Consider the following 27,218-nt stretch of genomic DNA (forward strand, 5'->3'; position numbering starts at 1 on the left):
AACAGAGTTTAAAAACATTTTATTGGTTGTAAAGAATTGAAAGCTGTTATTTCTTCAATTTGCAGCTTTAGGGTGGTCATATTTACTGAAACCAAACGCTATTTAAATCAAAAACATCTTAACAGGTCAAATTACATGCTAATATAGGACCCCTTCTTTGATATAAACTTCACATTTCTTGCACCCATTGAATTTGTGAATATTTAAAAAGTTTATGCTTGAATTTCTTTGTAAGATGTCCGAATAGCCTCCCACAACTGCTGTTTGGTTGTGAACTGCCTCATAGATCTTTTTCTTGAGGATGCTCCACAGGTTCTTAATAAGGGTAAGGTCAGGGGAAGATGGGGGCCACAGCATTAGTTTTTCTCCCATAGCAGCCAATGGCACCGAGGTATTCTTTCCAGCATGAGATGGTGCATTGTCATGCATGAAGATAATTTTGCTACAGAATGCACACTTCCTTTTGTACCATAAATAAAGTGTTCAGTCAGAAACTCTATATAATTGACCATTTTTACACCTTCCAGGACCCAAAAGGGGCCTAGCAGCTCTCTCCCTGTGATTCCAGCCCAGAACATGACTCCCCCACCTCCTTGCTGATGTTGCACTCAAGTTGGGACATGGTTGCCATCCACTACTCATCAGTGAACAAGACTGTTTGAAAATTAATCTTGATGCATTTCTGGGCCCACTGCAACTGCTTCTGCTTGTGGGTATTGGTTAGGGATGGCTGAATGGCAGGTTTATGCACAACTGCAAGCCTCTGAAGGATCTTACACCGCGACTCCAGAGACACCATCAGCTTCAAATACACTATAAAGTCTAATTAGTTCCCAGAACTAGTAATGTTTACTTAAGATAACTATGTTAGAACAACTTATTCATTGCAAGTATACAGTACCAAGAATAATTTGACTGACTGTGTCATACTAATTGTTTACCCACTGATTAAAATTTCAAGTTCTACTAAATTAAAAATCAATTTGTGGTAACTTAATGTGATTAAAAAACAGTTTTATTATCCTTGAAATGTCTAGTACAACGCTTATACTAATGTTATACTGTATGCAAGTATGATTCAAAAATAATAATTAACAACACTTCCTGTATTAAAATCAGCCCAACTTTTATTTTCAAATGCAAAAAAGTATATCAGCAAACATACTGGACTCTGCTGAACAACAAACAATTACATTGCCATCATTGTAATAATATTACAATGAAAAAAAGTCTCAGATTTAGTTATTCTGAATCCAAGTTTAGGCTTTCCACAACTTTGTTTTGCAAGTTACATTACTTATATAATCAGTATAAATGTATTTATTGTCTTTGGATCAAACAAAACATTTGTTTTGCGTTCAAACACAGAAGCTTGGTATGTTGTAATATTTTAAGGATTGCTTGGTTCCAGGCCTGGTATTACTGCCTGAATGACTGTCATGGATTTAGGTGTTCCACATGCAAGTGCAGAAGAAAGTCTTTAACATTGTCCCAACTACCCTTAGGTACAGTGGCAGTGGATGTGGATTAGAGATGTAATGGCCTTAAAAGTGCAGGTGACCATCCTCACTGACCATACTATCTGTGACGGAGGACTCATCTGTCCTGGTGGTCCACAAGCAAACAATCATATTTTTTAGAAAACCAACTTATTTCCTTTCTTAACAATTTTTTTTCCTGCATTTGCTATAGAACAGACCTCAATTTAGACAATCTCAGGCTCCCTCCCCACCGGAAAGGTGACACTCAATGTCCCACTTGTCAGTCTGGATAGCCCTGACCACCGACACACAATAATGTCATGAAAACAAGTTTTTTAAAAAGGGATATGCAAACATGGACAATAATTTTTCATTGTGATGATCTGCAGAAGCAAATTTCCCTGTTCAAAAACTTGCAGACTTCACTATATACAGTGTAGACAATGTGGACCCTCTAAACTAAGTTTGTGAGATATAATCTTTTAAGAAATTCAGACCAAACTGTTGTCGTATTTACTTACACAGCATGTCTTATAGAATTGACTGGCGTGAACAGCAACAACATAGAGCAGTCATATCTCAAGTCTAATAACAGAAGAGAGGAAAGGATCAGTAAAGAAACAACTTCCCAAACCAAAGCACAAATGAAACAATAAGTAAAACAGGTTGATCTAAAGTATGATTAAAGTTCAGCCTGATTAATATAAATGCCACTGACAATTACTTATATATTGGAAAATCAAAATACTATAATCAATATAATGTTATACTCATAAGACCAAACATTTTAGTGCATAATCACCTGTCACTGCCATTTAAAACCCTAAATTGAAGTATCTCATATGCATGTGTGTTAATTACTTCAAGCTGTCCTGCTTACATTCAGAAGTATTAGGTGTTTATTCTCTGCCCCTGTGTTTTCTATTTGTATATGTGTATCTATGCCTGTGGTGCTTACATCACTGCTGCAATACCCGTGCACAGGATTTAGTGAGCTCCATTGTCAGAAACAGAAAAATCTGTCACAGGGTACCCATCTTTCAGCCCCGTTTAAAACATCCGTCTCTCTTACCGTTTACTACCAAAAGCAGATCACCCACAGAACTTTACCATAGCACTGGTGTACTATATGATTATGAAATCATGCTATTTTAATTACATGGTTACCTGACCCTTAAAATAAGGTAAAATGTGTTAAAAGTATAGTTTTTGTTTATCTTCCTAAAGATGCTTATTAAAGCTTTTATTTCTTATAATTGCAATTCCTTATTCGCTTGTCTACAACATCACTGGTCATGTAGAATTGAACTCATTTTTCTTTAAAGAATTTTTAACTGCTGTCTTGCAAACTTCAAAGGAAAGACGAAATACTTGTGGAACAGTCACTAAGGGATCATTGTGTTGTGTTCATCCATGTGTCCAGTTTTTGTATTGCTTTTTGTTTTTTGGTTCATGCATTAGGTGTGTTGCTCAGTTTTGTTTTACTAAATGTTTGAGCTCATACACGTGTTTTAAACAAGTCGTATGTACATTTAACTCGGTACTACTTGGACTCAATGGGTATTTATGTATTATCATCTGGCTCGCCTTTTTCCTAGGACCAGTCCTGTATTTGCATTTGGGCCCTTTTTTCTGAAACGCCATCTACGCTTGATAATCCACATAATGACAGGTAAACACACCTGTCGGGCTTAAGATCACAAGCACACGTTTGTATTATGACTTCAAGTAGCTGTATTCCTCAAAGTTAAAGTGTACTTTACGATGTCAGTCTTAGTTTTACTGTTTTTTAGCTAACTTTATTTTTACTTTGATTTGGGTTTTTTTCACTGTTGTATATATATATCTATATATGTATATATATAGATATATATATATGTAGAGAGAGAGAGATAGATATAGATATATATACATATATATCTATATATATGTGCCACATATATGTGGCACTTTTTTCAAATGTAATTTTCTCATAAAATCAATTAAACAAACACAAATATATACAGGCAAGTGGCGTGCCGGCACAGCAGTGCAGGAAAAAACGCAATGCAAATTCATCTCCGACTGGTTAGAGAAGTGTTTGTGCTGCTCAAGGACATTTAGTCCACTGCATTGAAATGGAGCTGTGACCCTCTGAGGTGATCAGGCTGAGTCCATTGTCTGATTATATTAACAGTAAACTTACGTAATGAGATTGTTGCATTTGTGTGCCTTTTTAAAAAGGTTATCAGACTACCTAAATAACTAATAAAACAACGAATCAAATACGGTGATAAATGTGTGGACTACTGGGGATAAAAAGGCGAGAAAGAAGAAACAGTTCTCCTGTGCGTCCTTTCACATTATCCAAGCATATGTTAAGCTTAACACTGCATGTACTCCCACTCATTTAAGCTCATATTCTAGCTAAGAGTTATTTTTATTAGTGGTTATTCCAATTTCTAAACTGCAGGATTCCAAAAATCTGAGGATTTATTATAGTTTTTATAGTCAGTGATATTAAGGGAGGTCAATGATTGCCTTTTTTGTCTGCTTTATTTCGGATTTTTTTCCAAATGAAAACAAGAAGTTGGAGATGAAATATGAAATGTCTTTAAATGTTTTATTACTGAAGGACAAACTGAAGCATGGAGTGAGCATAACAGGAAGAACACGTGTGTGTTTACAAATAAAATAATGACTTTATTGATACCACAGCCCTGAGTCATCACGCTGCATTCATGTCTTGTGGGAAAAATCATTATTTCACAGTTGAAAGCTACAAGGAGGGGAATTTCATCGGACCCATGAAGGTGCCATGATTGTAGTTTTTCTGGACTCTTTGTCCAAAACTGACCTGAAATCTGATTCTCAGAGCATATTAGTTCCCACAAGAAGTGAATGTAGCACTGTTGTAACCAATCACAGAGAGGAAAAGGACACAGCAGAAACATGACCAATCAGTAGGCGTTTCACTTTTATGGGGTGTAGCCTAGTTGATGATTTTGTGGTAGGGGTTGAGGGGGAGGGAGGAGGTGAAAGCTCTGATGTCGGTGATGAGCGTGGTGTCCTGAAGAGATGGCGACGAGGTCGGCACAAATGTCAGCTCGCTCACTTCACCGTAGGCCGAGGACGAGGTAGCAGAATCTGGGCTGCAGGTGGTGCTCTGATCACCTTCCTCCACGCCGAAGCCGACCACCTGAGTGCAGACAGGAACAGGAAGGAAAATAAAGAGTGTGACTTTAACAACTCAACTTTACTGAAACAGCTTGTTTCTTACAAACGCAGCTCAGAGAGAAATACTGCTTCCTGTTTACTCACATGCACGCTGAGCTTCCTGCTGCTGTTGTTTCTGTGCTCCAGGAACCAGGAGACCAGCTCCTGTTGGGTGAACGTCTTCAGAACCTCAATCTGCAACGCAAACCACAGTCGGTCATCAACTGGGACCAGAACCAGCAACACAGCCTCTCAGCATCAAATTCCCGGGACAAACTCGCAATAGATCCATCCATTTCCTTTCCTTTATCCAGTTCAGAGTTTCAGGGAAGGAGGAGCCCATCCCAGCTGTAAGAGTGAGTGGTCGGTAGGCCATTCACCAGCACTGGCACGGTCACTGGCTGGTTTGGTTAAACCTGAGCCTGTAGAACGTGCTGAGAGAAAACTTCATAGCATGACTTCTGGTAAGATTCACATTCATCCATCTCAACTTAGCTGGGATAGGCTCCACCTCCACTGCAACCCTGAATTACATAAACAGAAAAGAGACTAGGTGGATGGATGGGTGGATGTTGGTAAAGTAACATGCAGATGCAGAAACATGAGCGTCACCTCCTTGTTGAGCCGGTCAAAGACGTACTGCTGCGTGACCACCTCGAACCAGTTGCGGTCCACCTCCTCCCCCAGGTGTGCGTCCTCGCACTCCTTCAGCTTGATGAGCGCCGTCACCTGAGTCCCAAAGGCCTCGTCGCTCAGACCCGACAGACACTCACCGAAACTCACCAGGAACTCCTCGATCTTTGCCTCGACGAACTCGGAGCTGTGAGGAGGACCAATAGAAGCATTAAACTGGCTCACCTGAAAACCTCAGCTAAATTCACACAGGTATCCTCACCTGAATTTTGTGGCTTGAGTTTCCACGGTGACGGAGAATCCAAGCACACCCGACGTGTTCCTGCAGGTGGGGTACACCTGGTACCTGGAAGTCAGAGGTCAGCAAGTTAAAAACTCAGTGATGATGTGGGGAGTTCTGCGTTTTAGCGCCCCCTGCTGTTTCTTTGAATGTAAAAGCAGCTCACACTCCAGTCTGTGTGACACAGATATGAACACGTGATCGTTTGTTATTAAAGGTTTCTGATTTTATTCAGCTGACGTTAAGGTGGGATCTCCTTTCCTGTTGGCTCAGGGTGGAGAGTTGTTCGCTGATGGAGGTTCTCATTATCAGTGATTGTGTTGCTATGGAAACCTGTTTCAGGAAACCTGCTTTATCAACATGATGATTATTATTATTAACCTTTATTTAACCAGGAAAAGTCCCATTGAGATTAAAAACCTCTTTTTCAAGGGAGTCCTGGCCAAGACGCGACAACATGTTGAAATTACAAAGTTACATACATATTATAAATAACAATTACATTTTAAAAACATTTTTCTCTGGCTCTCTCAATCTGGACTTAAAAGCATTTAATGAAATAAGATCTGCTATCTTCCAGTCTTTTTGCATCATGTTCCATGTGAAAGGGGCAGCATAAGTAAAATCCCTCTTTCCCAGTTCAGTTCTTGCAAATGGAACATTGAGCAAAAAAAGATCGCTTGAACGCAGGCTGTAAGAAACAGTACTCCTCCGTGTGAGCAGATCGCAAATGTAGGTGGGCATTTGTCCAAGCAGGGCCTTATAAATAAAGATGCACCAGTGAACAAACCTCCTGGAGGACAACGAAGGCCATCCCACTCGAGCGTACAGATCACAACAATGGGTCAAGGCCCATTGATGCTGTGGTTTGAATCAGTGTGACAGTTAACCGGAAGAACACTCACCCCAGCGTCTCCTTCGTCCTCAGGAAGTCGAAGCAGGGCTCCTCCATGTGCATCTGTGAACACACACATAAACTTCAAACAGGAAGCTGTAATGAGTTCACTTCCTGTAGTTTCAGTCAGAATACGTACCAGTGAACAGGTGTTAGCTTGATAAAATTAATGTGTATGAGGTGTGATCTAAAAGCTTCATCACTTCACCCAGATTTAAAAACCCCACTTGCTTAAACCTGGATGATCTTTCCTTGAAGGCGGTCTCTTCTGAACCTTTTAAATATCTTCCTGTTAGTCCTGTGCTGACCGCCCCTTCCTCACCAGAGCAGAGGCTCGTGTTTGCTCTGCGAACGTGTTTGAGGTCAAATCACAGGGTGAGTGGTCAGAGCAGGTGTACAGGGAGACGACCTTAGAGGGGTGATCGTCCATCTTTACATCGGCTACAGGTTCTTATGGGTGGAGTCACAGAACTTTGTGAACCTGAACGATCTGGATTTATTCAATTTGCTTCTAAATGTTAAACTTGTGTTCAGTGTTTGAGGCGACACTCACCACCATCAGCTCCATGAGCGCGTGCTCTCTGAGCTTCTTCAGCCCGGACTGCAACACACACACACACACACACACACACACACAGAATTAAAGCCCAGCAGGAAGCAGCTGGTTGTGATTGAAGGTGATACTATCAGGAGACCGCTGCTGGCTTCATGCCCCAAATTACAGTTTTTTACAGACGCTAGGACACATTTCTCAATACTTAGGTCACTTTTGCAAAACTCTTCACACAATCCTCCTAACTGACCGTCAGCTTGGCAAAGCAGTTCATTCCACATTCAAAATGCACTACAACTACCAAAACACTTCATTCAGGTCTCAAATAAAAACATTCCTCCAGAACACTAGCAAAGGTTGACAGCCGACAAACACACTTTGTCACCCACAAAACAATGACCTAAAAAACACTAACAACATGTAGCATTACACAGTGTTGTCTTGTGTAAAACAAGGACACATCTCTGTTTATAATTTCAATATATGTTACTGGAATGAATCAGACATCATGCAGAATTCGTTAATATTTGTTTATGTATTTTTATTTTTTTGCACTAAGTAATCCCAAAATACAAGAATTTGTATACACACCATCCACTGATACACATACAATAGTAATGCTAATCTTCTCCATTTCTGGCTGGGTCCATGTTTACATCACAAAACAAACCTATTCAGCAGTTATCTCCTTTTGTAATGAAATTGAAGGAGTAACACCTGTGTAGATGTTCATCTACAATGAGAATCAGCTGTGGCTGGTTAAACTGCATTTTTAGATTTAAAATATGTTTCAATAAAATATTGCTGTTGAATTTTGCTGTCTTATTCAGTTTTGCATTGTGTTATTGTTTTGAAGTTTAACAGTTTTGAAAACAGTATGTAAGTACATGCAAAATGTCCTGTACGTACAAAGATTTTTGGCAGTTGTTGTGTCTGAGTGAGAAAATAATTCATGAAATTTGAGAGATGTAGTCATTGAATGCATTTCGTGCCAAAACAATGATAACTGATCCTCAGTTTAGCCCACATAGACTTCTGTTGTGCTCACTGTGTGAGGAGTTTTGCAAAAGTGACCTAAGTATTGAGAAATGTGTCCTAGCGTCTGTAAAAAACTGTAAAATAGAGGATGCTGTAAAGCAACTTGTGGCGCTGTGATGTCCCCGATACTCGCACTAAGGCATTTTACTGAAATAAAACCACAAAAATATAAAAAATAGAATTATATCTGTTGTCTTGAGCTCTTCTATCAAAACCAGGATGAACATCATGAAATTTACAGTTTTGTTCATTCTGGACGAGCTTGAGAGTGCCCCCTATTGGACAAAGCGGGAATCAGCAGTTCTGTGGTGTTGTGTTTTTTGTTTTTTTTACCTGGTAGTAGACGGTGACCTCAGAGTTGGCGTCTCCTTTGTTGAGAGATTTCACTTTGCAGAGATGATGTTTCAGCGGCAGCTCCACCACCCGGAACAGCACGGGGACGTCTGCAGGCAGCGGCTGGAACTGCAGCTTCCTGCACACAGGTTGGTGTGACATCAGAGCAGAAAGCTGAACTCTTCCCTGAATCTGTAAAACCTCGCTGACGTCATTTAGAGGACTGAAGATGTCTCTGTGAACTGATGAACAGCAGCAGATACTCACTCAGTGAAGTAGCGCAGAAACTCTTTGGACTCCTGTGGGAGGAAATGACATCATCAGTGAGCTTAGACCTTCAACCTGAACTAAATATTCTTCTACTTGATTCTGATCTGCACATCGGTGGCGTTTCAACACACCTCGATCTTTGTAACCTGTTGCGGTTGAAGACACAATCAGGACTTAGAGAAGCAGAGATTCTAGAGTTTAAAAAAAAAAAAACTTCCTAGAGAAAACAGCATTTTCTGTACTTCCTGTTTCTTCTTCTTGTATAGCAGCGCCGCTGTGGAGGTTTTATCTGTTTTGATGCATATTGTTTAGGAGGAACTCAGTCCCAGGATACACGCTGACAGACTTTACCTTTAACCTCAGCTCTGTGTGCGTGTTTGTCTATGTGAACCATGTTTATACATACTTGTGAGGACCAAAAATTGGAATGCTACTATACTTGTGGGGACCAACAGCCCTTTTGAGGACAAAATGCCCTTTCCCCATGAGTTTGAAGGCCTTTTTCAGACTCTAAATGTGGTTTTAGTGTCAGAGTTACAGTTGGGTTATGGTTAAATTTAGGTTTAAGCTGAGGATTAGTCATTCATTTTTCATGGTTAGGGTAACCGGCTAGGGAAAGTATTATGTCAATTAGGCTACGTTCACACTGCAGGCGAAAGCACATCAAATCCGCTTTTTTTGACCCTATGCGACCCATATCCGATCATGGTATGACAGTGTGAACGGCACAAATCCGATATTTTCAAATCCGATCTGGCTCACTTTCGTATGTGGTACTGATACATATCCGATGTTTTAGAAAGCGACTGCTGTTTGAATGGTGAAGTCGCATTAAATCCGTCTTTTACGTCACTGACACAAGACAGACGCCAATTATCAGCGCCGGAGAAGCGCCCAAGAAGACATCGCGAACGCTTCCTGGCCATCCCATGTAGATGTCAGTGAAACTGCTGGGAAGACAACGTTGGAGAAACGTGAACATTTTATTTGTACTGAATAATCTGCAGATTCTGACAGAAATCACCAACTATCCTTTGAAGCACCGCTCCTCTAACAGCAATAAGGATAATTATTAGGTTATCTACATTATTATTATGTAAATAACAAAATAACTTAAAGCAAAAAATTGGGAAACGTGAAGTCCGAAGTCTTTATATTAAGGGCCATCTGTCAAACAATACTGTTTGCTCTGGGTCTAAACAGAGCGCGTTGTGTGTGACGTCTTCTTTTGCGCATGCGGGCCGCTTTGAGCGTTCACACTTGAGAGCGTTTGCTGTCGCATTTTATTTGTAGTGTGAACAAGCAGACAAAATAATCGGATTTGATCAAAAAATCGGATTTGAGCATTAAGACCTGCAGTGTGAACGTAGCCTTAGATGTCCTCACTATATGAAAACAAGTCTGTGTGTGTGTGTGTCTCACCGCACTAGTGAAGTTTCCCTGCACCAGCCCCTCAGCATAAAGCTCTGCCTTCAGCCCTCTGACGAAGGTCATCAGGTCGTCGACAGTGAGACCTTTTGAGACTGCGCGATACTTCTGGATGACGGACCAGCGGCAGTGCTCGAGGATCAGCAGACGGATGTCTCTGCAGAGGAAACACCACACTGATCACATCCACCTACAGCTCCACTTTAGACTGAGTCTCTCTCCTCAGAGGAAATGCTCAGTTTGGGAGCCGATACTGATCAAACCCTCAGAAATACAGAGGAAATACACACAGTTACAGCAAGACTGCAGACACAACACCCCGAGGCTTTCATTATTATATCTGGAGACTTTAATCATGCCACACTGGATTCTACTCTGGCTGCTTTTCACCAGTTTGTGAATTGTCCCACATGGAGCAACAGGACAATTGACCTACTGTATGTCAATGTGAGAGACGCATACAGTAGGTCAGACTAGGGAAGTCAGACCACAACCTGGTTTACCTACAGCCACAATACACACCCCTCGTCCAAAGGCAGCCTGTCACAACACGCTTAATCAGGAGATGGACCCCAGAAAAGGAGGATGCTCTGAGAGACTGCTATGACACCACAGACTGGGATGTGCTTCTGAGCCCACATGGTGAGGACATAGAGGGGGCGACACACTGTCTGACAGACTACCTCAACTTTTGTGTGGACACGGTCGCCCCTGCTAAGACGGTACGGTGTTATCCTAATAACAAACTGTGGGTAAAACAGGAAGTCAAGGCTGTCCTCAACAGGAAGAAGAAGGCTTTCAGGAGCAAAGTGAAGGAGGAGATGAAAGCAGCACAGCGGGAGGTGGAAAGCTACAGCATGCCCAGGACCTACTACAGTTCGCATACAAGGCGGATGTCGGAGTGGAGGATGCCATCCTGTACCTCCTACATAGAGCCCACTCACACCTGGATGGGGGAAAAGGCACGGTCAGGATCCTGTTTCTTGACTTTTCCAGTGCCTTTAATACCATCCGGCCCTGTATGCTTCAGGAGAAACTAAACAGGATGGAGGTGGAGACCCCTGTCTGGTCGCTTGGATCTCCGACTACCTCACTGACAGACCACAGTACGTCAGGCTGAAGGACATCACGTCTGACACAGTGGTCAGCAGCGCAGGAGCACCACAGGGAACTGTGCTGTCCCCTCTTCTCTTCACCCTGTACACCTCTGACTTCTGCTACAACTCTGAATTATGCTATATTCAGAAGTTTGCAGACGACACAGCCATCATGGGGTGTATCTGGAATGATCAGGAAGAGGAGTACAGAAGTCTGGTGAGGAACTTTGTCACATGGAGTCACACAAACCACCTGCAACTCAACACCTCGAAGACCAAGGAACTGGTTGTGGACTTCGGGAGGTCTAGAGCAGGTCCACTGCCGGTTCAGATAGAGGGAGAGGAGGTGGTCAACAAGTACAAGTACCTCGGGCTGTGGGTGGACAACAAACTGGACTGGTCATGCAACACAGAGCACCTGTATAAAAAAGCCCAAAGCCGACTGTATTTCCTCAGGAGGCTGAGGTCTTTTAACATCTGCAGGAAGCTCCTGAGGATGTTTTACCAGTCGGTGGTTGCTGGAGTACTTTTCTATGCTGTGGTGTGCTGGGGGAGCAGCACAGCAAAGGAGTACATGCCCAGCCTGGAAAAACTAATCAGGAAGGCTGGCTCTGTGGTCGGCATGAAGCTGGACACTCTGGTGACAGTGGCAGAGAAAAGGACACTAAAAAAAAAACCTGCTGGACATTATGGACAATGCTGGGCATCCTCTGCACACCTGTTCAGTGACAGGTTGCTTCTCCCAAAGACAAGAACCAACAGACTTAAAAACTCCTTTGTCCCACACGCCATCAGACTGTTTAACTCCTCTCTGGAGGGCAGAGGGAGGGGAAACAGGAGGACAAAGGAGGGGGGAACAACTAAGCTGTAGTGCCTTTTCACTGTGAAATACTTTTTGTTAATAACCAACGGTGCAATAGACTTCAATACTTGAAATGTGCAATTCCCTTGTATTCTTATTCCTATTTATTCCTTTTGTATACTCTTTATTTATATATGTCTCTGTATTTATATGGTATTCTGCTCACATTCTGTAACTTTGGTGCTGTGCTATTTGGAAACCGAATTTCCCAGAGGAATCCACCTGAGGGATTAATAAAGTTCTATCTTATCTTATCTTATCTTCTTAAATGTACGAGCCCACATACTGACATCAGTGAGCATGCTCTGACTGAGCACGGGGCAGAGAACATGAACACAGCTTGATGGAAATCACTGGGAATCGTTTATTTGATGGAAAAGTTTCTGATTAGCTTATTAAAATGTGACACGATTTGCTGTTAAAACAGAACAGAACTGGTTCAGGAGCAGCTGTGCCTCAGAAGGTCATCCACTAATCACTGGTTCAACCCCTCGCTCCTCTAGATACTGAACTCAAAAGGCCTGTGTGGACGTACTTGCCCAGCCTGTCCGGCTTGATGAGGATATTGAAGTAGGTCTTCTTCAGCTGCTCTGAGAACATGGTGAAGACGCTCTGCTCGGTGCTGAAGTCTGCCAGCTTATCCACGATCAGGTGCAGCAGCAGCTGGAAGGAAAACAAAGCAGCTGAAATGATGTTTAACACTCCAACTCGCAGATATCAAACCAACTTCATTATTGTGTGCTTTCATCTTTAACTAACAGATACCCTCACAGTCAAGTAGCATCGAACTACTCTCAGCAAAAGCCCACAACAAAAAAGCTGATGAGACCTGCATAGAGCACTCACCCATGTGTTTTGTAGAGACTTTTATCTTTTGGAGATTATTTTTTTCTCTGTGTTATTGTAGGTCTCTATACTACAATATAGAACGTGTTGAGGCGACTGTTGTTGTGATTAGGCGCTGTATAAATAAAATTGAATTGAATTATCAGAGAGACCGGCACTCACAGTTCCTGAAGTTTGTGAGAATTCAGTGACACGAAGACGGTGGGATTTTATTTTATGGGGCAACCCTTCAGTAGTTTATCACATGTGACTGGTGATGATTGAAGTTTAAGTTAATTTAGAAAAAGCTTTAGTATAAATGCCTAAATAAGTACCTGCTCATCTGCAGGACACTTCCTGCAATCTTTGGTTTTCAGAATAAAGAAGATAAAAGCCGAGATGGAGACTGTCAGAGCTGCAAGTGCTGACTCTGCAGGTTCATGCAGAGCAGGAATAACCTTCATACCAAAATGTGTGTGTCTGAGTGTCTGTGTGTGTCCTCACAGGCAGTTTGTGGTTGAAGCCTTTCAGCCGGATCATCAGTCCGTGCTCTCCGGCCACCAGTTTGTACTCCAGCTGAGCCACGTCGGCCTCGTAGGCCGGCTCTGCCAGGTTATGAGCCAGGATGTTCACGAAGAGGTCGAAGAGAACCAGGCTGAGGAGGAGGAGAAGAGAGAGAGTTACCTTCATCATCATAATCATCATCGTGATCATCTCAGAATGTGAATGAACTGCTAGATCTGAATTCTCTACGTGTCCGTTTGAACCACGTCAGACCGAGCGCAACTCTCACTCTGAGCTGTGATCGCCACGCTCTGCTCACCTCTCTGTTCAGAACTCAGTGACTGCATCGACAGATTTAGAGACTTTAGTGAGGCTCAGCCCACTCTCCATCTGTGCCGCTCAAATTTAACAAATGCTGAATATGTAGCACACAAAGCTATGTTTGTGTCAGTCACTGTTTCCAGGTAACACTGTGCTGCACTGCAGGTGGATCTAATATGTTCAGGTGTGTCGGTGGCTCTTACTTCTCTGGGCTCTTCTGGATCATCGGGGAGATCAGGTGGAAGCGAATGTAGGCTGAAATAAAAACACATCAGTGATTATTTATCCAAACAGATTCTGATACACCTGACTGTTTCCAGCTGTTATTGTCTTGCTGATTCGTGTTTTGTGTAACTGTAGGTATAAATACAGTTTTTAATTGAGTTGACATCACACCGCATCACTCTTATTTGGATAAAGTGTAATGACATCAAGTGTCCACAAGACACTGCTGTTCCACCTGCTTCCTATCAGACATGTCCTGATAAAATTGAGCTTTAATGCCTGAGCAGTTTTCAGGTGGATAGTTTAAACTGGTCTGTCTGATTAAACCAGTATAGATCTTATTTATGGTTTAAACTTGGACTGAAACACTGACTGAAAGTTTTTACTCTGCAGGTCGTCATCTTTGTGCTCAGTGCCTGAAGATGCTGCAGACTCAGCAGAGGTCAGACTAGCACATTAACTCCTCTAACTCTGCCGCACTCGCTCACTGTCAGATACAGACTATAAATAAAGGTGGAAGCATTTCCTTAAACAGCAACCCTTTCTAATGTCCAGGAGGGGGCGACTCCTCTGGTTGTAAAAAGAAGTCTGTCTGGACAGAAGTCTATAAGGAAGTGACCCTCCTGCTCAGCTGCCTCTGAGCTCAGGAAAGTCTGTCCTGATAAGTTTCTGGTGTTAGGTCTAAATCACAAAACACAAACTTCATTTTGGTCCTGTTAGAGTCGCAAAAGACCAGGCAGCAGGAGAGGATTCCGGGCGGGGCTAAACCGTGATGGCTTTTTTGTCTTACATGAAGGTAAACGTGAGATTATTTGGTTCTGAATTGTTGGTTGGTCCAAACTTTGGTTTCCCTTTTCTGGTTCAGCTCCATCAGTAGACCTGGCCGGCCCAGCTCACCTTTGGGGATCTTGAACTTGTTGTCCTTCTTGTACCACAGACAGCCGCGCTCGCTGTTCACAATCCTCACAGGATACTCTGTGTCCGGACAGTCAGACGTTTTCAAGGTGAAATCCGTTGCTGCAGAAGCGACAAAAAACCCAGAAGATTGAGTTTATTGGTTGTCAGTAATGATGCTGTGATGACTGAAACACTGAAACGTACTGATGTACAGCTTTACGCTGTGATGTTACAGGATGTAGAAATTGGTTTTTTTTGTTATTTAAATTCTTAAATCCTGACTGATTTCAGATCTAAACTTCTCCGAAGGCTGGAAACTTGTTCCCGGCTTTGCTGTAGGAGTCTAAGATGCACATCTGAACTTTTCAGCCTTCAGCTGATCCTAAATCAGCTTGATGTGGACTCAGCCTGAGCTGCTATTCATCATCTGAAGCTGCCAAATGCGTTCACACTGACCGATGAATTTGTTCTCAGCAGGCAGGTGGAGTTCAGGGTTGAGTTCGAAGTCTCCAGCCCAGCGCTCAGCCCACTCCTCTGGGATATCTGACGAGACAAAACAAACACACCCACATTTAGCGACAAACAGGAAGCAGTCACAGGGTCAGACTGTCACCGCCGAGGACCCCCTGAAACTTTAAACTCTGCGCTAACTTCACACCACTTAATTCTGATTGGCTTGTCTGGTCACTTCCTGTTTCCTGTGAAGACTTTGCAGTAATGGCGATGATGAAGACATTTGTGAACAAAGAAGCAGGTTTAACGGCAGATTTCTTCAGTCATCTTTATTATGATGAAGAAACAGGAGTGCTGCAGTTTGCATGTTCCTCCTCTCACAGCCCAAACACAAGCATGTTTGGTTCACAGCCGAATCAGCTGTACATGAAAACATAAACAGCTGATTTGCATTTAGTGTAAATTACACTGGATCTGGCTTTTTTTAAATTTTGAGTTATCAGGCTGCTGTACGTTTATTATTACGTTATTTATTATTTTAAATTTGAGACATTTACACAAACAGGTAGGACTCAAAGTCGCCTTCACAGCTTTACTCTGTTTCAAAGCAGACATTTACTCCATAAATGATTTAAAATCGCATGTATCAGTAATGTCGACACAACAAATTTTGCAGCTTCATGCACACAAACATTTTTTGTTATTTTGTTCAACTGTTTGCTGAAAAACTAAACTAAACAGTCGTTTTACCTCAGACCTCCACGTTCTCGAAGGTGAAGTTTGATGTTACTATAGTAGCGTATAAAAATGGTCTGTGTGAGTTAAGTGATGAAAATAATAAGCGCTTCATGCCCTCCCAACACGACGACCTCCCCCTGCCTCAGGGTTAGGGTTAGCTTTTAGCTACGCGCTCCTTGGTGCAGACTAACAGAGTAACTGTGCTGTGGTTAAAGCGTCGTACCCTCCACGCTGTAGCAGGTACCGAACCATTTCTCTTTGAGGAGGCAGCAGCCTTCGTTTTCCGGCGACAGCAGCAGCAGATTCGCTCTGTCGGGTTTCAGCAGGGACAGAGCGGCGTTGATCACCTGACAACACAAACAGTTCACTGAGAGCATAAACTCTACACAGGACAGATTACTGCACTGATTCTGGATCAAGATCCGGATCACGGTGATGCTCACCTGGGGGTCGTACTCGAACATGAGCTGGTCTCCGGTCAGGAAGTCCTGTTTGGGAAACAGCTGCATGTTCTCGCAGATGTTCTCCACAAACTCGATGGGATCCGTCTGCCCAACACAATTGGAAGTGAGCGTTTCACAGAGAAAGACAGTAAAGAGTGAAGCTCATCATGAAGAGTTACACAACGCTTGGCTCTATCGTTTCTGTCCTACTCTGTCTCTGCTGTCCCTGACGAAGCGCCTTCTCCTCCTCTGAGTGTCTACCTTCAGCCTCTGCTCTCCTCCCTGAGCTTACATCACTTCAGCCTGACTGTGTGTCTGTGGTGCAATACCTCTACCTGTTCCTGGTAGTGGAACTCGTTGGCTTCGATCTTCTGAATTTCCTCATAGATCCTGAAAAATAAAGAAAGCAGAAACAGAGGATTTCATTCAGACAAAGAAAAAGAAATAAAAGCAGATAAAATAAAATAATCTCAGAGCTCGGTGACTTCGTCCCAGATTAACGCTTAAAAAGATTTTTTTCCTGGACGTCATTTTTCACAAAGTTTGATGACATCATAGCTTCCTCAACAAGTGTCTGGCTCCTCCCACCAGAAGTGCCATGTCCCCTCATCACATAACATCTGACTTCAGTGTGTGATAAGAACTCTGCCCTTCACTGAAGTTCTGTTTAAGCATCTTTTACAGAAGAAAATTAACAATAAATCGATCCAATTACGGTGCTTTTCATTACAGATGGGATTCTCTGATTGGATGTGGTACTGCAGACTGTGTGTCTGTTAGTGTTAGTTTATCTAATGAGTGTTAGTTAGATTAAAGCCGTTCCACAGTTTTATTCTCAGACTTCAAAATAATCCTTCCTTATGTTAAACTGGGTCTAGCCCTGCGGTTCATCCTGTCTGAAAAGTGATGCTTTAGCTCCTCCCACTCCAATACAACTTTCTTCTGATTGGACAGCTTCTGAAAGCCTGCAGAGGGGCTGGAGCTTGTTAGCACAACCCACTCATCTGGCCAGTGTGAAAGTTCTAAAAAACAAACTGAACCTGAACCTCCTCAGATCCATCTGAACACGCCAGAGTCTGAACCTGCAGCAGAAACTGTAGATCTTCTCTCATTTCTGAGCGTGCCGTGTCTGAAAGAAATCTGTGACACGGTGATGTCAGTTCACCGAGGTAACGAGCAATCTGAGCTGCTGGCTCACAGAGACTACTACACATACACTGACCTCGTTATTACTACGGTTTAATATGAACATCCAGCACTGCAACAGCAGATACAAAGGAGCAAAACATGTATGATGCCTGTATGGTGTATCGGAATGTGAGCATGTGCAGCTGAGTCTCTAAACTCTAAATAGACAACTTAGGTTAAGTGATGTGTAGAAGAAAGATCTCCTGTCCAGTGTGGGTGTGGTTTTCAGTGAGAGGATGCCTCTTCCTCACTAAATGCTGTAGCAACACGCCGCACGAGGACGAGGGAACAGTAAGTTCAAACTATCAGACGCTCATGGATCATTGCATGGATCATCTCAGCATGCTGCTCACAATGATACAGAAACTTACATGGAGATAAAAGAGAAACGACACAAACATGTTTGTAGATTTAAAGATGAGTGACGGTGGACGCTGAGTGGATGGTGTGCGGTGGCGTGATCATACATAAATACAATGTCAGCAACAACACACCTGATTTTCAACAGAAGAATGGTGTAATGGAGACATCTGCTGAGCTCTCACTTTTCAACCAAACGTGACAGATTTTAGCTTCTACATCTGAGCCAATCAGATGTCAATTAGAGTTCTAATCAACAGGAAGCTGCTCAGAGGGAAAACAGGAAGTCACAGCTGGAATTGGGCTAAATTCACACCTTTGGAACAGCTTGCAAAGATGACTTATAGTCTTTCAACAACAACATAAATCCTAAATAGAATTGTTTTTAAATGATGATGACCAGATTTGACCTAGAAAGCATTGTCTATGGACGTCTGCAGCTGAGATGGGAATTAGGTTTTTAAGCCTGACCTCTGCTGGGGGCCCAGAGTCTGCAGCATCTTCAGATACTGGAACACAAAGTGGACGACCTGCAGAGAGAACAGCAGCACGGTGAGGCCCCAAACCTAAGCTTTTACATCAGCAAACACATTTTTGTGTGTGTGTGAGCATTAGGGCTGCCACAAGCGATTATTTTGATAGTCGACTAGTCACCGATTATTTTTGCGATTAGTCGACTAATCAGATCATGCATCCATTGGACGTAAAACGTACAGCTTATTGCACCAGCAGCATCTGCTCTTATATAACTATCATTAGCTTACAGCTTTAAGTGTTTAAGGTCTGTGCTAACTAAAAATAAAGACAAGATGATAGTTTATTAAATTTTAATGAAATTTGCAGATTGTTTCGGTGAAGTTTAATAAACTCCTTGCTATCTAAAATATAACAGGACACTGGAGTAAATTCTGGAGCATCTCACATTTCTGATAATCAGTTGTCTGCTTGACGTTTATTCAGCTGTGTAAAAACTATAACTTTAATCTCAGCCAAACCGATTTACTCAGGAACAAATAAAATACTAAAAAAAAGCCAAACAATAACATTGTTAAGTTATCTAAGTGACTTATATATATTTAACCTGAGTAGCGAAAGACGGCGGTGGGTTTGAAAACGATCTGCCGGGAGTCCGGTGTTCTCACGGCTCTAGTTAGCCTTGCCCCCGGCTCGCTATCGAGCTAGTGGGTAACAGACGTCTCCGAAAACGTCGGCGCGCTTTTGAAAATATTTGGTGTCCTGATAAACTGAGCAGATATTTGAGGTTTACACAGCTACATTCTCGCCTGAAAATATGTTAAACGTTTATTTTGTAACCCAGAAAGAATAATAAGAGTAAAATTAAAACTAGCAAGCTGCCGCCATTGTTGGAAACTGAGCTGGGCTGCGCTATGAATTCTGGGACACAGTTTCTTCTTCTTCTTCGGGGTTTAACGGCAGCTGGCATCCTTGTACATGCAGTGCTGCCATCTTCTGTTTCAGTCCGTTATTACACTCTTAAATCCTACTACTTATTCCTGCGTCTTTTGGGATCTTACAAAGCTTCAAACGACGCGTCGACTATTAAATCAGTCGTCGACGATTTTGATAGTCGACGTAATCGTGACTAGTCGACTAATCGTGGCAGCCCTAGTGAGCATGTACTCATATCTTTGTGGCAACCAAAAATTAGAAGTTTAATATCTTTTAAGTTTTTTAAGTTTGAAGGCATTTTTGAGACTCAAAATGTGGTTTTAGTGTCAGGGTTACAGTTAGGTTATGGTTGTGGTTACGGTAAGGGGCTAGGGAAAGCAAGATATGAAAACCCAACATGTATGTATGTGTGTGTACCTGGTAGAAGTTCTGGTAGCCCTGATCAGTGAGAGTGATGGAGATGGAGAAGATTGAGTAGGTGGTGTTCTGGTCAAAGCCGGTCTCACTATTTCCTCCAAACAGAGCCAGAGCCCAGCATCTGCACACACACACACACACACACACTCATACTTATAAACACAGAACACACACACAGGGCAGTGCCTTCCTTCATTCACACGTCTGTTTTCATGACTCACTTCTTCCTGAGCAGCGACAGGATGCTGCCTGTCCCTTCATGTCCGATGAGCCAGGAGATGTAATGAAGAGGCTTCACTCTGACACAGGAACACAAACAAACGTGTTCACACACTCAGCTGTGAACATTTCAAATGACGTGAGCCGCAATCCACATACACACAAACATCAGACCGGACGTTCAACACTACAAGCTTTGTGTGACGGCGGTCTGCGATGATGTGAGGATAAAGCATTTAAGAGTTCAGTGATGTCAAAGCGAGTGAGTGGTCATCGTGTTTTCTGAGTATTTCCTGATTGAGAACACGTCTGAATTGGTCTATTTCCTGATGCACAAGGAAAACTTTCAGATTCATTCAGGAGAGTAAACAGCTTCAAACTGAGGATTCGTCTTACTGATGGTGACTATGATGTTAGACAACAGCCACGTGCACTAGCCAGGCTGCGTGTTACGATCAAAATGGTGATCAGTGATTGCTGTGCAATGAAATCTGAGTGCGAGCTGACTGAGACTCCTGCTCTTTAACTTGTGATACATCCCAGCCAGCTGCGCTGAACAGTCGAGGGTTAAAGGTCAGAAAGTGACTCACCTGTAATGCTTCCCCTGTGGCGGGACGGCCCAGCTGATGGTCAGAGCATGAACCTTCCTCACAGGCACCACTGCAACACACAAGCAGTCTTCATCAATCCCAATTTCTCACTGAAACATCATTACTATCAGAGTTTCAGGACGTCTCCATGGAAACAATGTGGGAGGAAACCGAATGGCTTCACTTCCTGGAACTCTGCTGTCAGGTGATGGAAGACTGGCCAGTCAGAGAGGGGAAGTGTTATCTAAGTGTTATAGTCTTATTGGCCCGAGAGATTGACATTAGTGATTACAGATTGATTCTGATAAACTGTATTGATCAGGCAGTGGGTCTCCTCCTGACTGTGAGGTGTTTAGATTTAGATTCAGATTTCTGCCTCTCTCAGTTTTACTAAGGACGACCTGATGCTGAGCCACAGGTGATAAACCAGGTGCTACAACAGGGACAGGAAACACACCTGGAAGCAGCAGGTGCTCATGCTCCATATTCATAACCAAAGGATTGCTGCTAATAATAACAACAACATGACATAAAAATCAATAATCAGTATGAGTCACCTCTGTAGAGTTTGTTAAAGGCCGGCGTGTCAAACGGTTGCTGCAGGTGAGAGAAGTCAGGTCGAGGTTCACCGCTGGAAACAAACACAGGCACGTTGACGTAATTTCCATTACTGAGCCATCTGATCAGCACTCTGTCCAGTAATCAATATCAATAAATATCAAACCTCTTCACTTTAAACAGATCAGGTAAGAAGCTGATCAACAGGTTTAACTGATGAAAGAACTCATCATTTATTCATTTAAAGATTCTGATGATCACTGTTTATTAATTCTACACAGAACAAAGTTCAGGGTTTCTACAGCAACACGTGATTGGATGCAGACATGTGACATCACCTAAATATTTGTGTGTGTGTGTCTGTGTGTGTCTTACTTGTTGGGCACCCTGATGAAGATCTCCCTCACCCACTCCTCCAGCGTGTCCAGAGTCTCTGAAGAACACAAACACTGTGATCCAGCTGTTACAGAGCTCGTTTCTATCCGCAGTTTCAGTTTAAAGCTGAACTTTACTCTATAAATAAACAGCGTTCAGTCCAGTCTGTTGGCACTTTGTGTTTTTGCTGCTTTCTGTGACACATTAGGAATAAACAGGTGCAAGGCTGAACTCAGCTCATCAGCAGGACAAGTCCTGCCCACAGACTCAGAGTGAAAACACGTGACAGACCGGCATGGTGGCGGTTCTACTGTTACCTTTGGACTGAACAGTGAGTGTCATGTACTGAGCTGAGTAATATCTCCTCCAGAAGTCCCTGAGCCGCTCGTAGGAGTTGATCTGCTTCTCTCGGGGCTCGTGCTTTAATGTCTGAGCGTTACCTGACAGGAACAAAACGACACCTGTTAAACACAAAAATCTGTCCACAACCAACAAGTGTGTGCAGGTCTGCCTGGGCAGGAAACACAATGCAGCAGGTGCAGCAAAAGAACTGAAAACAGACCGAGCAGATTACAGGCTATGAGCCCAAGCCCACTGATTTAGACATCTGTTAAAAACGTGTTACTACACCTTCATGAAACGTTCCCTGTTACTGAGCCCTGATCAGACTGAACCATCAAACAAAGCCAGTGGAGTCAGCTTGTGTGTGTGTGTGTGTGTGTGTGTTCTCACCCCAGCAGAACTTGCTCATCGGGTGTCCCGGTTTGGCCAGACTCCCAAACAGCATCTCCTTCCGGTGGGAGTCGGACGGCCTCGCCAGCTGAAACTCTGAGTATCAGAGGACAGGAAGTGACATCACAGAGGGAGATGTAAAGAGAGGGAGGAGAAGACCGCGAGAGGGCGCCGTAATGTATGGCAGATTTTAATATTTAAACATGTTTGGACTCACCGCTGTCGACAGCCTCCACCTCTCTGTCGACGGCGTCCTCGATCATCAGAGGACAGATGAAGAACTGAGCCCACCTGAAACGCAGACAGGACGTCAGAGCCACAGCTGGTGTGTCAGCTGAGACTGAGAAAGGCAGCAATATGTGTAGTTTAAATATTGTGTCCAACAGTTTGTCTGGTAGGAGAGCTCAGTGTGTTATAGGACAGTTTAAGCTCATGACACTAATGTGTGTGATTTTTACAACGACCAGGCGGCAAGAGTGTAACAGTTAAGCTGCTTTTCCTCCTTTTTGTAAACGGCGACCCTCTTCATTTGAAATGTTAACATTTGTCCCTGAATGTTAAGGAAATGTCTGCCAAGCAGAGGACATGGGAAACAAATAAGCTGACGACACTGCAAAAAAACAATTTTCAAGAAAGTAAAAAACCTTGGTTATGGACTTTTTTTCTATTCTATTCATATTCTTAACAAGCAAGTTTTGCATAAGAACATTAAGCTCAATCTAGAAAAAAATGTCTAGCTTTTTCTCAATAAGATATTTCAGCTCATTTCCAGCTTTATTTACCAGTTACAGGGTACACTGCAAACACAGCTTTGCTTGAAATAAGCCAAATATTCTTAAATCTGACAAAATTGTTTTGTTTTGACAAAAAAAAAAAAATCTGCCAATGGGGAAAGCAAATGTTGCTCCTTAAAATTAGCAAATTAATCTAACCGTACTCTTTAAATAAGAAAAATAATCTTATTCTGGAAGAACGAGACAACTTTTCAATTTAAGAACTGTATTTGACAGCTGAGAGCGGCCGGCCTGGATTTGAGCAACCGCTGCTGGCAGATTTTTCTTCTCAAAACAACACAATTTTGTCAGATTTAAGAGTATTTGGCTTATTTCAAATAGAGCTGTTTTTGGCAGTGTACACACAGAGAAAGCAGAATGTGGGAACTTTTTAACAGTTTCTGATATTTCTGAACCACAAATACATGTCGGGAAACAGTGGGTATAACAGCTTCTCCATCCTCCAGATCGCTCGTGTCCTCAGCCGTCCGTCTGTCCGCTGCTCTAAAAACAGCCTCAGGACAATGTTACCTCACAGCGTCTGCAGTGAACAGCTGACCTCCCATCAGAGGTCCAGATGGCCCAAAGAGCTTCCGTCCGCTCGCAGCGAGGGCGCTGCCTTCACACGCCTGAAAGCTCACAGCGGATCCCACGAACAGCAGGTAACAGGAAACCCGAGGAGCTCACCTGTCGAGCGCATCTCTGAAATGCTTCCTCTGCACATCGAACTGAAAGATGGTCCGCTCGCAGTCTGTGGAGGCGTTGTCACTGCCGCCGTGCTTCTTCAGGAAGGCGTCGAAGCCGTTCTCCGCCGGGTATTTCTCACTGCCCATGAACACCACTGAGGGGGAGGAGGAGGAAGAAGCACAGAGCGGTCAGAGCATGTCTCTGCTGGCCAATCACAAGTTGCCAGCAGCTCCTGGCAACTTGTGACCCAATCCTGGGTTTAAACTACGTAATCGTCTGTAGGTCCAGCAGGTTAACGTGTTAACGTTCAGATGTTTGAGGCTCCTCACGGTGATGTCTGGATTATTTCAGGCTGCTGGTGAAAGCAGCTACGTGGGAAATACCACTTAAAAAGTCAGTGCCGCGTCACCACGCGTCAGAACAACCTGTAAGAGTCAGACTGTGCTGATTTGTGCACCCAGATGTTCCCTTTGCAGCAGGAAGTCTTTAGCTTTTTAAACATTTCTCATAGTGAGGACTTCCTGATGAGCTTTTGGAGGCTCGGATCGAAGCCACACAGGCTGAACTGACCACGTTTACAGCTTCTTTTTCCAGCAGTACTCATACAAGTGAAAAAAAGCATGTTTCTAATATTTTGGCAGCATTTTAATATTAAAGTTTCTCCAGTGATTTCAGTAAATTCATGTTATTTACTCATAACTTACAACAGGTACTGCTAACAGAGGCAAGTTTGCATTTGCATTTTAGCTTCTGAAATAAAGTCTCTTTGTGCTGCATCATCAGGATTCTCCTGAGGCGGTGAGGCGGGGTTTAGTGACACTGTTTAAGGGATAGCTGGAGCTGCACGATTCAACAATGAAAGCACGTGGAGGAAAGTGAGGACTTTGCAATCCCTTCTGAAAACATGGATGTTTAATTTGATTCCAGCTGTTGGCTGGACTCCTCCTTGTCTCGTTGGCTGTGAGGGCCAACGCAGCTGTATTCATGTGAGTGAGGCGAGGTGTACGATTGCTTCGTGTTTGGTGTGAGCACACCGTGAGAGTGGGTAGATTTGGGTGGGTAGGTTTGACGCTGGAAACAGACACCTGATGATGACTGTTCATTGACTTTAACATCTCATTAATAAAGCTTTATTCTAATTAAAACCATGGATGATCGTTTGTAAGACAAGCTCAGGTGATGTTTGCGATGACGTTCACACTCACTGTGCTCCAGGAAGTGTGCGAGGCCGGGCAGCTCATCAGGGTCACTGAAACTCCCCACACCAATGCACAGAGCTGCTGCAGCCTGAAAACACATAAGGGTCACTGCCGGTGGATCTGTCACAGAGAGCTGACGTAGTTAAACTGTTTTTGTTCAGAGACACTCCAAGGAAGAGGATGAGCCTTCATCACCCATCCTCCACACACCCACCTGCTTCTCAGAGCTCTTCTTCTTCTTCACTGGGTTCTCCTCTTCCAGCTCTTCAAAGTCGCTGTCCTGCTCTTCCTCTGCTCTGTCCCCCTCTTCCTCCTCTGAGCCCTCACCTGAGTCCCCTTCATCTTCTTCCCCGCCCTCCTCCTCTTCCTGCTCTTCCTCCTGCTCTGCCGACTCTCCATCGCCTCCCTCCCCGTCGGCCCCACTGAAGTCGGAAATGAGGAGTGCTCGGAGGCCGTTGCTCAGCTCGATGTATCTGCAGGAGACCAGAAGAGTTTATACAGTGAACGCTCAAGTAACGTCACACCTGGATCTCAGGTAACAACTTTAAACACTGACGTTCCTGTCAGAGAGGCGTCAGACTAAACTGAGAGAAACAAAGTGCAAAGCCTGAAAGAAATGCAGAAACGAACACTAATTTTCTGAAATGAAAAATAAAATGAACCTTCAGGAGGACCTTACAAAAATAACAGCCTGGGGGGGGGGGGGCAAAACAAAGTATTTCTAACAGTTCACTGGCTGGAACACTTTTGTTTCAACCAATCACAGGTAGGAGTTCACTTGTGAAGCAAACACCTGAAATGTGAAATGGAGGTCTGTGGGGTTAAACTGTCAGTTGGACTCAGCAGTTTTCTGGTTGCATTTGAACCCTCATCATGGGTTGAATAAATGCTTGTGTCACTCACCTGTATCTCTTTGGGTCACTAGGTGATTTGACGATCTCTGGGTCTCCCTGGTCGTCTACAGTGGCTCTTTCCTCCCCGTCTCCAGCAGCCACCTGAGCCCTGGCGCCCTCTGGGGGCGGAGGCTCACCTTGGTCTGGCGCAGATGCTGGACTGGCAGCACCAGCACCACTCGATTTGCTGGTCTGAGGCATTTTGGAGAGTCCTCTACAGTGAGACACACACATTAACAAGTTATCAATGACTAATTCACTGGAAATAAATGTATCAGCGCTGACTGTGATAATCGGCATAAACTGGTCACTTTTCTTTAGGACAGCGTGGGAGAAACATGAATCCAGACTGTGCAGATTTTATTTAATCATGGATGTTATTGGAATCACTTCATACATAAAACTAAACTCCTAATTTACAGAAAGAATCAGCATCAAGTAGCCAATAATAAAATACTATATATAGATTAAATGAATGCCGAATTGAAGAACAACGCCTCCTGCTTTGAAAAGTACCTCGGGTTTTATTTCAGCAAGTAAGGGTTTTCGGTAAAAGGTAAATATCAGATTTTATGAGGGAATTTTGGTGACTCGGCATCGTCTCTCGCGAGAACAACGTTGAACGTTAACAAGGATTTAAATTGAGCGGAAGCTCATGTGAAATCCAGTTTATTTAACTGCTAGCTTCCCCGTTATGAAACTAGCGGAGGCACTAACGGGTTGACCGAGGCAGCAAACTCCATATAACCGCCGACGGCGTCTCCGCAAACACACCGAGCTCCGTGAGCTTCAGGTGGAGGCTCTGCCGGCTCGTTTCACAGCTAATAAATTCAATATACTTTAATCCTAGCGGTTAGCGGACTGCTAGCTACTCCAGATACTCGGAAGTAGCGTCAGCCAGCCGCCCGGGCTGGGTAGGTGGAGGCTGTGTGTCCGTCAGCTGGGAGCAGCTTCACTTGGACTCCAACATACGGACGATAGGAGCCGTTTTTACCTGCCAGGAGGAATAAAACACTCACCTTCGTCTTTGAAGCCGCCGAAGTTTAAGAGAAGTAGCCCGGTACTACCCAGCTGGTCAAAACAAGGCCTCTGATTGGCTGAGGTCACGTTAATCACAGAAGACTGGCCGTCTGATTGGTTGCCACTAATCGAGCTGTAAAGCTTGTGCGAGAAACATGCTGGGGAAGGGGGTACCGGTAGTAATATAATAATTAATAAATTATAGATGCCTCCTGTTTGTCACAGTCTCGGTTATTGTTGTCATTAAAATAAAGAAACGTTTGTTTTCTTAAGTAAAAAGTTGCATCGTTTGGGCTGACTGTATTTTGATTTGATTTGATTTTTTT

The 27,218-nt window shown here is 43.3% G+C and overlaps 1 protein-coding gene across 1 annotated transcript; it reads right to left on the reverse strand.

Moving 5' to 3' along the window:
- Positions 1-4,078: 4,078 nt before the first annotated feature.
- Positions 4,079-26,947, reverse strand: LOC146607591 (nardilysin-like). Its single transcript, XM_085348839.1, has 31 exons — positions 26,892-26,947; positions 25,883-26,086; positions 25,194-25,452; positions 24,986-25,067; positions 23,781-23,934; positions 22,538-22,611; positions 22,321-22,416; positions 21,906-22,028; positions 21,589-21,646; positions 21,213-21,286; positions 20,656-20,725; positions 20,068-20,145; positions 19,847-19,967; positions 18,491-18,549; positions 16,807-16,861; positions 16,472-16,576; positions 16,252-16,375; positions 15,294-15,380; positions 14,838-14,957; positions 13,919-13,970; positions 13,395-13,545; positions 12,601-12,728; positions 10,101-10,263; positions 8,676-8,707; positions 8,409-8,547; positions 7,038-7,085; positions 6,495-6,547; positions 5,572-5,655; positions 5,289-5,496; positions 4,782-4,871; positions 4,079-4,659 (listed from the first exon to the last, which is right to left on the reverse strand). Exons 2-31 carry the CDS (start codon positions 26,071-26,073, stop codon positions 4,453-4,455), a joined length of 3,285 nt encoding a protein of 1,094 aa, XP_085204965.1. The 5' UTR covers positions 26,074-26,086; positions 26,892-26,947; the 3' UTR covers positions 4,079-4,452.
- Positions 26,948-27,218: the final 271 nt, after the last annotated feature.

This window comes from Diplotaxodon limnothrissa, linkage group LG23 (genome assembly GCF_057381915.1).
Source record: "Diplotaxodon limnothrissa isolate DT_005_m linkage group LG23, D_limnothrissa_male_GT1.1, whole genome shotgun sequence".
NCBI classification, from domain to species: Eukaryota; Metazoa; Chordata; class Actinopteri; order Cichliformes; family Cichlidae; genus Diplotaxodon; species Diplotaxodon limnothrissa.

What these genes read in the sequence shown, in the direction of transcription:
- LOC146607591 (XM_085348839.1), bottom strand. Translation starts at nt 26,073, where the DNA reads ATGCCTCAGACCAGCAAATCGAGTGGTGCTGGTGCTGCCAGTCCAGCA. An exon ending in ACTCACTGTTCAGTCCAAAG is followed by an intron (nt 21,647 to 21,905) that starts GTAACAGTAGAA and finishes TGTGTTCTTCAG; the next exon opens with AGACTCTGGACACGCTGGAG. An exon ending in AAGCCGGACAGGCTGGGCAA is followed by an intron (nt 10,264 to 12,600) that starts GTACGTCCACAC and finishes TTTCCTCTGCAG; the next exon opens with AGACATCCGTCTGCTGATCC.